The sequence below is a fragment of the Marmota monax genome, unplaced genomic scaffold, assembly GCF_021218885.2.
Source record: "Marmota monax isolate L192 unplaced genomic scaffold, Marmota_monax_Labrador192_F-V1.1 WCK01_AAM20220418_F8-fsc00050, whole genome shotgun sequence".
Classification (NCBI taxonomy): domain Eukaryota; kingdom Metazoa; phylum Chordata; class Mammalia; order Rodentia; family Sciuridae; genus Marmota; species Marmota monax.
In genome coordinates this window covers 9,380,651-9,391,701 of record NW_026694552.1, presented here as the reverse complement: position 1 = coordinate 9,391,701, position 11,051 = coordinate 9,380,651, and the positions used below count along the sequence as shown (strand labels likewise).

The window sequence follows — 11,051 nt, the reverse complement described above, 5'->3', positions numbered from 1 at the left end:
AGCTGGATTAAGTAGTAGATTAACAAAGTGTCATTTCAGATTTGACATTTCAGGGCCCTATGTTAACCTGTGAAATGTCATGGAGAGCAGAAAAGAGAAGGTGTGGTCTCTTTAGTTCCTCCAAATAGCTTGATCCAAGGTATGATTTGTTTGAGCTATTTTTTTAATTTTTTTTTTCCCAGGTGTGGTTCTGTCTTGGAAGGGAGTTTAGAATTCACAAGAAGAGATTTTTCTGTGCAGGATAGGACAGAACACAGTGGTTTTGTGGTGAAAGTTGTGCATAAGCAAGTGTTGCACCTTTTGTTTAATTGGTGTGTGGTTCAAAGTCACAGACAGAATAAGTGGCCATTGTTCTTAGATGTTAAAGGTCTTGATACCTGTCTCTGAGAAACAGTCCCTAGCAGTGAAGCTATGTGTGTAATCCTGGCCATGTGATTCTTTGTCAAATAGATACATCTTTTTAATTGAAATTTGTTTGTGTGTGATGTGTAGGGGGATTCAGACAATCTAGGGCTCAAATATCAGCTCTGCCATTCGAGAGCTCTGTGAGCCTCAGTTTCCATGTCTGTAAAACAGGATAATAATAACCATGCTATAAAGTTTTTGTAAGAAAGAATTAAATGAGGTAATGTATGTACATAATTTGGTAGATAATAGGTACTAACTATCATCATATATAGGTATCCCTGAGAGCCATGAAAAGGACAAATGGTTACAGAGGCACTCACCACTGGATGGTACTCACCCAGGCAAGCAGGTGCCTGCCAATTGGCATCACAAGCAAAGGGGCTTTGACCAGTAAAGCATTAGAGTAGCAAATGCCATGGAAATAATTGCATAGTTATGTAGAGAATTACCTCCGGCCAAGAGCACCTGCATACAACATCCAGGGGCACAAGTAAAGTTTAGAACAAAACAGCAACACCAGAGGGTCACATTGTTTTTTTCCCTTGCAAAATAAGACTCCAGGAAGAATAAAAGAGATTTATAGATTAAACTGCCAACTTCTCAGAAGAAAGGTAACATGTCAATCAATCATGTATTAGATGCATGCCTATACTTATGTGCTTGTGGTCTAAAATCAAATGGTAATAGCCTAACTCTAACTACATATCTCTTGAAAGAGCTCTCTTACTGTCACACATTGTGATGGAAGACCTCTGTGCTATTGTCTTTTATTTTCACCTGCAAAAGCTCCTTGGCAGATCCTCGCCTATCCACATCCATCTCAAGACAGCGATTTAAAAAGTCACGGAATACAGCTGACAGTCTCTCAGGATTCTGGAGCTCTGGGGTTCCATTAGTGGCTATCAGATATAATGCCTATAGGAAAAAAATAGAAAAATCCATTCAGCACATACATATTAGGATCGTGGGTTGGAACAGAAGGAACAAATCAATTTCATTCTGGTTTATACTCTGGTTCTTAAAAATTCCATTTAGACAATAACAGTGACTTACATTTCAATGTTTCTATAACATCTAGAAATTATTAGTCTTAGTAGTAACTTAGGTTACAATGAGGTATCATATTCCCCAAAAACTTAGAAATAAAGTTACAAAGCTTCCTCTGAAAGTTATGCCTCTAAAAATTTATATACGATGAATACGGGATGAAGCACTAAAGAAACCAAAGATCTGCCTGTAAATCTGTGACTATAAAGAGTTGTGGGCACACATATATCCAATCATGCTGAACTGAGTATAACCTGAAAAAGGTGCAGAGAAAGGTGATTATAATTTTTACCTTCTTATCTTATATGAAGAATATTTGTGAGTAGATGGGGGATAACAAAAATATATTATAAACTTACAAAATTACAAAGAATTAGACCATAGCTGTGCCTGGATGGGAGGCAATGTGGTAGGACACAAGGACTCAAAATATTTTTGTCTTATGACAGCTGTAGCCCTTTTGATATTAATTAGATTTCTTAAGAAGTTTTACCTATAATGAAAGGAAATATGAGAAAAGTTGGCATTGGTAGTCTTGGTACCTAATGATGATATATCCTATGATGAAACATTTGTTAATAATTCTTATGTCTTTGAGATCTTTGATGTGTAAGGCCACCACTGAGAGACATGAATTTTTGGTATGCTGACAGAATCAAGGTCCCTCAGCCTTCAAGGAAGAGAGTTGGACCCAAGATTGTGATTAATTCACACAGGTAAATAAATCCATATTTTGAAGACATGTTTTTTGCAATAAGGATTCATCTATTAAACACATTTTTGTTTCAAATAGGTGTCAGGCGTGAAAGATACACTGGAGCAAAATAGAATAATCATCTACCTTCATTCAGCTATTGTTTTATTTTGTTCTTTAAAAACATTTTTAGTTGTGGATTGACACAATACCTTTATTTTATGTATTTATTTTTATGTGGTGCTGAGGGTAGAACCCAGTGCCTCACACATGCTAAGAAAGCACTCTACCCCTGAGCTACAATCCTAGCCCATGTTTTTCTTTTTTTAAAATACCTTAATTTTATTTATTTATTTATATGTGGTGCTGAGGATTGAACCCAGTGCCTCACACGTGCTAGGCAAGTGCTCTACCACTGAGCTACAGCCCCAGCCCCCAGTCCATGTTTTATTTATTTTTTTATTCTAAATAGTCCCCAAAGCTGACTTCCTGATGCCTACACTGAGAAAATAATTCTAGAGCACTTAGTAGGTACCAGATATTGTACTTGACATCAACGATCCAAGGATGAATAAGACAGTCATCTTGCTTCAAAGATCACACAATTTAGTCAGAGAGACATTTAGAACACTACAATACAGTGAGATAAGAACTAATACAGGAATCTAAATAGTGCTAATACAAAAATGACACAATTTACGTCAGAGTTCAGAGGAAGCTTCATGGAGGAGATTGAAATTTGAGCAGGGTCTTAAAGAATAAGTAAGAGTTTGCCTGTAGGTACTGCCACAAGGGAGGGATATGCTTGCTCATGTGACCAGCTCTCACTTTTAAGAAGATATGCAACCTCCTGAACTTACTTGGGCTTTGCAGAAAATTATCATCCCCTTTTAACTTTCCCCTGCATGGAGCCTAATATTATTATTGCAGGTATTTCTATCAAAGTCATTTCCCAGAGCAGTAAGTAGAGCTCTTTTCCTTACCAGCAACCCCTGCAGGTAGATGTCCATTAGGAAGACTTAGGAAGGACTTAAGTAATCTGGGGACTATCAACTTCTAGCACCCACAAGAATCACCTGGAGGGCTTGTTAAAACATGGGCTCCTGGGCCACCCCCACCCTGAGTTTTTGATTCAGTAAATGGGAAAGGAAGGATCAAAGAATTTGCATCTCTAACAAGCGTCCTGTTTGATGCTGCTGGTTCCAGAACCAAATTTTGAGAACTGTTTTAATCCACCCTGATATTTAATAATGGATCGAACTAGAGGTTCTCAGGTTTTCTGCATGATTAGAATCACCTAGGGAGATTTAAAAAAAAAAGTCCTCATGCCCAATTCTCATTCCAATACCAATCATGTAAAAAATCTCTGCAAGAGAAACCAAGGCATCAGTATTTTTAAGCTTTCCAGAGTTTCCAATTTGCAGCCAACATTGAGAATCACTGGCCAAGAACCTGCAGCTCAGCTAGGATTTGATAAATTAGAATCTCTGCATCATAAGCACACTAATTTAAGAGTCACAACATTCCATAGGAGACTCTCTTGCATAACAGTGTGTGAGACTTAGAATGTCCTTAGTTTCAACAGAGTGCAAGGAATGTTTGGGTTGTTCTTAGTATATGAAGATACCCATATGTAAATACAATCCACTCCAAACACTTTACTTTTCCCCACCTCTCCTCACTCCTTTGTAATTTTCAATTCTTTAATTGATGAAGAGCAAATGCAGGTGGCAGTTCCTAGGGCTTTCGTGCCAAAATACAACTCTTAACTAAAAGGAGATTGGGATGCACAAACTGCTTTTAGGAAAACAGTGAATGGGCTAAAATCAATTGATGCACAGTTTTAACAGATATATTAAGTTCAAAGTGTTTTAATCGCAGATGTTTAGTGCTTGAAGCACCTGTTCTCACAAACCATTTTTGTTCCCTTATTATAAGAAAATCAGTTACTGCATGGTACATTTACTGCCTCCTAAAACTCTTAACTTCGGCTGGTTACAACTCCACCCAAATCACTGTTTTTTACCTACTTTTTTTTCCTGCTCTAAAGCCAAGCCTAGTCCTAAACAAACAAACCTTTTTTCCCCTTTTCAAGGTGTTTTCCACTCTCTCTGGGTCTATATGCACACCATACTATTTTTTTCTCACTTTTCTTTCCTCATTCTTAACTGAATCCATTCTATTCCATATAATCTTCTTCCTTACAAGTACATGCACATCTTTGCTACCCAAGTTCTTCTCATCTCTGTTCAATCCATACCTAATTACCTCAGGAAGTGTATGCTCCTCTTTCCATTCCATTTACGAATTAAAAAATGACCTTAATCATAGTTGTTAAGCCTTAGGAGTGCTAGTGATATAGAGCATCTAGGGAGAAGAAAACACTGGAATTTGAAGGAAAATGAGAAGTAATAAAGAACTAGTGTTATGAACCTGTACTGCACTTCAAAGAACACACATGTCCTATTCAGAACTTCTACAAAAAATCTGGCTGTGGATTTGTTGGAGGCTGGGGCTGATAATAGAGAGTATTGGTTGATTGCTTAAGAGCTGACTCCAGTCCTGGTTGGTGAGTATTGATCTGACACTCCCTCATCCCCAATCTATGCATACTCAACATTATATCATAAATATTTTTTTCACAGTTCAAAAAATTGCTAATAAATATCATTTTAAAGACTGCATTTCATCAACTGTTGTTTATCATGTGGATACAATGTAACTACTGCTGTTCAACCGATTAAAAAAAATACATGTACTAAGAAAAAGGTTGAAACACACCAACATGTTAACAGTCATTTTCTTTCCATGGTAGGATTATTGGTGACTTAATTTTTTAAAATGTATTTTTCAGTTTTCCAAATTTTCTGCAATGAACATGACTGCTTTTATTAGTTTTAAAAAAACTCTAAAACATTACTGAAAAAATAAACTTAAAAGCCATGGTGTTCAATTTACACAAAAATCCTCATCTATTTCATTTTGTCTTCCTAGGATTAAACCTGCTTTTCATAAAGCACTACCCTTTGAGGGAAACAAAAACCCAGACTATTCCTTTTTCAACTATTGTTTTCATTTTAATTGCAACAGTATTATTTCCAACTAATTTCCATCGCAAATATCCACACTTTCAGTTATATTATGGGTGAAACTGGCCTTTGTGGACTGGCCTGGGAACCTGATCACTAAGTATAATGCTGCTTCTATGGGAAAATGCACTCTGGGTTCCAAATAATTAACTAAAAAATGAACTTTTGGAACACATCCTCTGTGTAAGTTGGGGACTATCTTAGTAAAAAAGAAAATTGCTACCCACTGCCTTGCTAATGAGACACAAATACAGTTAGTTGTAGCCAACAAAACAATGACAGTAAAAAGGATTTTGCCAGAAGTCAAGTCTTACATGAAGAAAGAATGAAGAAATTAAATCTGGGCATGAGTGATCATATGTTGGCTTTATCTGAGTTAGTGAAATTTCAAAGAAAATGAGCAATTAGAAATTAGACTAGAGATTTCTCAGAGTTGGCCATTTCGAATTAAGTAAGAAGGCAGAATCATCCTTGAGTTGTTCTTCTTCACCCAGTAACCTACCCCACCCTTTTTTATAATCAGTCTACTAGGTTCCATTAATGCAACCCTTAGAGATATCTTTCATACCCATCCACTTCTCCCTTTCCCCATTGTCTTTGCTTAAGGTCGGGCTTCTCTTAGACAGTTCTAATAACCGCCTAATTGGTTTTCCTTACTCAACTCTTTTCATTCTTCAGTCCACACCCTTAACAATCTAATCATTTCTTTGCTTACAATTTTTTCATGGTCACCTGTGATCCACAAATATGGGGTTTTCAAACTGTGCTGTCCAACATTCACCCTGAAGAATAGTTAAGAGGAAAAAGAGGAAGGAAAGTGAGAGACTAGAGTTTCTAGGATCTGTCCCCCCATCTCTGTTTCAATCAAATAAATTTTGCTTTTCTCTATTTATTTATGCTTCTAAGCACATAACCTTTGTTCATTCATGTGTGTATTTTACATCATATTATGAATACTTGTTACTTGTTTACAGGTTTGCCTTCCCTTCTGAACTGGAAGTCTGAGGAAGATATAAAGTGTGTCATGATCCTCTCTGATTTTGTAGCAGTTTGCTCAAAATAAGTGCTCCATAAATGTTTTTGTTGCTGAATGAAATGAAAGCCAAAAAAAGTACAAATTTAACTGATCTGAGAATATAACAGACTGATATAGAGTATGAAAGCTAAGAACCTAAAGTAATTTGTTAAAAATGTAAGATAGGCAGACAATGAAATAAAGCACCTTTTCTGAGTTGATCAGTATTGGCATGTGATAACTTTTCACTAGCCATGACTCAGTTTCCACACTGAAAAAGCGCTCGATGAACAGAGCACATAAGGAGATACCATCAAAAGGGGGAGACCTGGAGAAAGATGGCCACAATAAGTCTGGTGCAAACAAATGCAGAGAGAAAGGGGAGAGAACAAGTTCTTCCTGGGACTTGAATTTATCTTCTCTGGCTGACCTTGAGCAGAGAATGTACTGTTGGTTATACTGTTAGATTATTAAGCAAAATCTACTGTCTTTCTCATGTGAGACTATATAGGCCCCATGATTTACTGACCTTATGACAAATACTATGATTGGCCCAAAACTGGTGGCATTCTTCATTCTGATATACATATTACCTAGAAGTTTCTAATATTCTAGAATTCTGCAATGATAACTCTAAATATCTTAGCAACAACACACAAAACACTAAAGTTTTCACTGACCCATATGCAACTGAATTTACCTAAGTGCTAACAGAAAACTAGTTCATTCAGTTGAAGAAATAATTCAATTTACCTTATTGGCAATTTCCTCAGTTAAGAAAGATCAAAGCAGTCATTATAGAAGTTACCACATTTCTCCAAAGAAGTCTCAAAACAATCCATATGTACCTAATAAATTTCCATTAAGGCAGTTTTGCAACAGGACTAACCATTTAATTAAAAAGCTTTAGTTTGTGACTTCAGTTCATTATAACAGTTTATAAAGTTTAGGTTAAGACATCAGAAAACAAACCAGGGGGCATACATGGAAATATATTAGCAACTACAAGAGACCTCAGCACCAATACTAAAGACTCACTTTAAAAGAGGATAGGGTGTGGCAAGCTGAATATTTGGGACTCCAAAAACATTTTCCCATGGAAATCATATTATACAGGATGAGTGGGCTCCTAGTCTAGTCCACAAAAGTCTTTTGAACATACAATGTAACTGAACCATAAATGCAAAAAGACTATTTATCTATATCTTAATATCTGTATAAATATGTTCATGATAAGTTTTGACAGATAAAATTTATTGAATGATTACTATTATTTAATTCAATCAACACATCAAGCCCCTGAGGTAGACTATTATGATTCCCCAATCAACAGATAAAAAAACAGTCCTGTGGGATTAAGAAAAATAACTTGTCCCATGTCACACAACTAGTAATGTAGGAATCACTATTTGAATCGGGGAAGTAGGAGTCTGTTTCCAGTCTCTGAGGTAGGAGTTCTCCTGAGATAGAAAAGGGCTCATCAAGAAATGAGGCAGCCAGGTGTGATGTGCACATCTGTAATTCCAGTGGCTAGGGAGGCTGAGACAGGAGGATTGTGAGTTCAAATTCAGCCTGAGCAATTTAGCGAGACCATATCTCAAAATAAAAAATAAAAAAGCTAGGGATGTCACCAAAAAAAAAAAAAAAAAAGAAAAGAAAAGAAAGAAAGAAAAGAAAAGAAAGAAAGAAGAAGCAAGCAAGCAAACAAGCAGGCATGTTGTGCATGAACAACTGGTTTGCTTGATTCACCTCTACCAGTACAAAGGAAATGGTCCTTCTGCAGCAGTCACTCTTCACCTGTTTGGAAATGTGGAACAAAAGGGCACATACCAAGTTAGGGAGGATGCATACTATATCCTTAGTGTGTATGTGTTGATGGTCTTTATGCAGCTTGTACTCTCGCTGTTCCCTGCAGCCTACTGCTCTCTGGTTCCTTTCTTATGTTAGAATTTTCAACTAACTTTGAGTGTTTTATGAGCAAGATTTGGCAATGAGTGACTTGACACCTTCTGACTAAGTTTGCTCATGACCTGGGATTTCAGAGGTTAAAGGCCAGAGTGTATTGCTGCTTCTGATGTGTTTATGGATTTCATGAAGGGCCCTGACATTTCTTTTTTTTAATTTCCTAAGTAGAGAGTGAATGGAGCACAACCTGCAAAAAAAATCACCATATTGTAACAAACACTATATTCCATACTTGAACTTATTCAACTTAATAGTCCAGTGTGACAGCAATGTGGTCTAATTTAGCTTCCTACTTGTTTGCATAGAAGCTGTCTCCAAATTATGGGAGGAGGGCTTTATTGTTGTTGTGCTTTGTTGTTTGATCCTTAAAAAGCCATTTAAATGAACTTATTATAGATCTATCCTATTATAGGTTGATAATAAAAGGTAATTAGGTAGTGCTGACTGATTAGGTGCTAGCCTAGCTTTAGAGTACTATTTTCAAGCACAAAGGACTGGCTAATGCCATAAAATAAATACCAGATGACTCTGACAATGCATGTGTTCATTCTAATCTCTTGTTAAGAAATGAAGAGCAGGATACTTGTGTTCATGAGGCAACCAATGGCATCCCAAGTAGTACTCAAGCCTCAGAGAGTCAAGGGTTGAATGTTTTCTCATAGTTGAAGCTAGAGAGAGAAAAATGGAATATAAAAGGGAACCTCAGGAAAATAGAAGGGAGAACAGTAGAGCAGAAGCAGGGAACCAAAGGGGAGGGAGCAGGAGAGGAAAAGGGGAAGAACTTGGGAACAAAGTGTTATCCAAATTATACTATGTGCATGTGTGACTATATCCCAGTGCATTCCAAGTTTATATGTAACTGTAAGGTACCAATCAAAATAAATAAATAAAAGGAAAAAGTAGAGGAAAGGGATTGGGGGAAGGAGAAAGGAAAGGAAGAGTTAATAGGAAAAGAAGGAAAGCAAAATGGTGCAGGAAGTAGAAGAAGCTGAAAGAACAAAAAAGTAGGGCAAGGACAGAAGTCAAAGGACAATGTAAGAGAAGGTGGCTGGCTGGTGGGATGAAGCAGAATTCAAACAGAGATTAAAGGCTAGAAAATCTGGTTAAAGGAACCTAGATCCCAGATTCTACTCTGTTACTGCCACATTCTTCTGGTTCTGAAATGATAAGGAGATGGAAATGCTAATTACCCTGACTTGATCAGTGCATGCTATATACATATATTGAAATATCATATTGTGCTCTATTAATATATGCAAATATTACATGTTAATCAAAATTTTTTTTAAAACTAAAATAAAATTTAAAAATGAGAAAAGTGATCATGGAAAAAAAAAACCATCGTATTGAATATATCTTCCAAACTTCCCATTTATCTTCAACCCACACTTAGTTTCTGGTTCCAAGGCACCATTTAACATTATACATTTGTTCACATTTTATTTGAGAGCATTAGAAGGGACTAATTCTCTGATACCTTAGTGTTTTTCCAAATTAACATATTAGGATCAAAACAACCTATAATATGATCTATAAAACAAGCATTATTGCTCACGTACACTGATTTCAGCTTCTATTTTACAGGTAGTTCATCAGCTGACCAGCTCTGTATACAAAAACACAATTCCTCCCATTGCTCCCCAGAGTATAGACCACATGTCCCTATAATGGCTTTTATCACTACAATGCTCTTCATTGGCTTCTCCCCAAGATTACTATCTGTATGGAGTTGCTGAGTCCCACATGCAGCATATTTCACATCATGACCAAGTGTGTTTGCTTGGTAAGATGAGAGGGCTTTTTTTACTCTCCAAGATGTAAATTTAGTCTGGAAGTGATAAGATAGATAGCTCTGAACTGCTCTCTGAAGATCATGTCTTTGAAAACACTCATAAAGACAACGCTCACCCAAACTATGGCGCTTTTGGCAAAGTCAGGGAAAGCTGTGGCTTATCTACAGCCAAAAGAACACAGGATCAAAGTAGGGAACCCACAAGATTCCCTGGTTTATGTAAGTAAATCTCATGTGATAGCCCAATATAGAAAATGAATTCAAGAGAAACTATTCTGGTGGAACCAAGAACCCTACCACGTGATCACTCTCTTGGTATTTTCAATAGCCCAAGGAACTTCATGCAACTAACTATTGGGCTTTGTGGAACCCATTAGTAAACCATAACATAATCAAATTATACTCATTTAAATCAATAAGGGAGTAGAAATTCAACAAGAAGTAAGGAATCTTCATAAGTTTGTGGAATTCCTGACTGACCAACATGGAATAGAGTTCAATCTTCAAATCATATAAAGTTTGTAGAGATAATAGAAATCTCCTTGTCTAGTCCCCTCACATTCATTGGCCACTGACTGGTGAGTTTTGCCATCTGAGCAGAGGGGGGCAATTCTTTAACCCTCACTCCCAAAAAACAAAGAAAGCAAAAGACAAGACTGGCTACAACGAGAGGTCAGCTTGATTCTTGGAATAATGTTACAACTCTGGTTCTCACAGCTACAGAATTAAGATTGCCTTCATAAATTAAACTTTCTTTGCTGAGAGGCTTATCTAAGGCATATCAGAGTATCCTTTTATCAGAATGCAGGGTTTTCTATTTTTCCCCTCTTTGCACATTTTTTTATTGGTACATAGTTGTATACAGTGATGGGATTTGTTGTTACATATCTGTACATGCACACAATATTAGAACTCAAAGGGTTTCCTAAAATAAAGACACAATCAGGTTAGAAAGGGTATAAATCAAAATGATAATGAAAGTCAGAAATGATCTTAATTGCTGGGCGTGGTGTAATCCATGCCTGTGATCCCAGCGGCTAG

At 36.7% G+C, this 11,051-nt stretch overlaps 1 protein-coding gene across 11 annotated transcripts in view; it reads right to left on the bottom strand.

The window, feature by feature from the left end:
* The window catches only part of Pak3 (p21 (RAC1) activated kinase 3), a 257,142-nt gene that overhangs the window by 7,561 nt on the left and 238,530 nt on the right, over nt 1-11,051 (bottom strand). For all 11 annotated transcript variants that reach the window (XM_058571641.1, XM_058571635.1, XM_058571645.1 and 8 more), the window contains one exon: nt 1,186-1,323. In XM_058571641.1, coding sequence (XP_058427624.1) covers nt 1,186-1,323 — 138 coding nt within the window. The remainder of the gene's footprint in view (nt 1-1,185; nt 1,324-11,051) is intronic.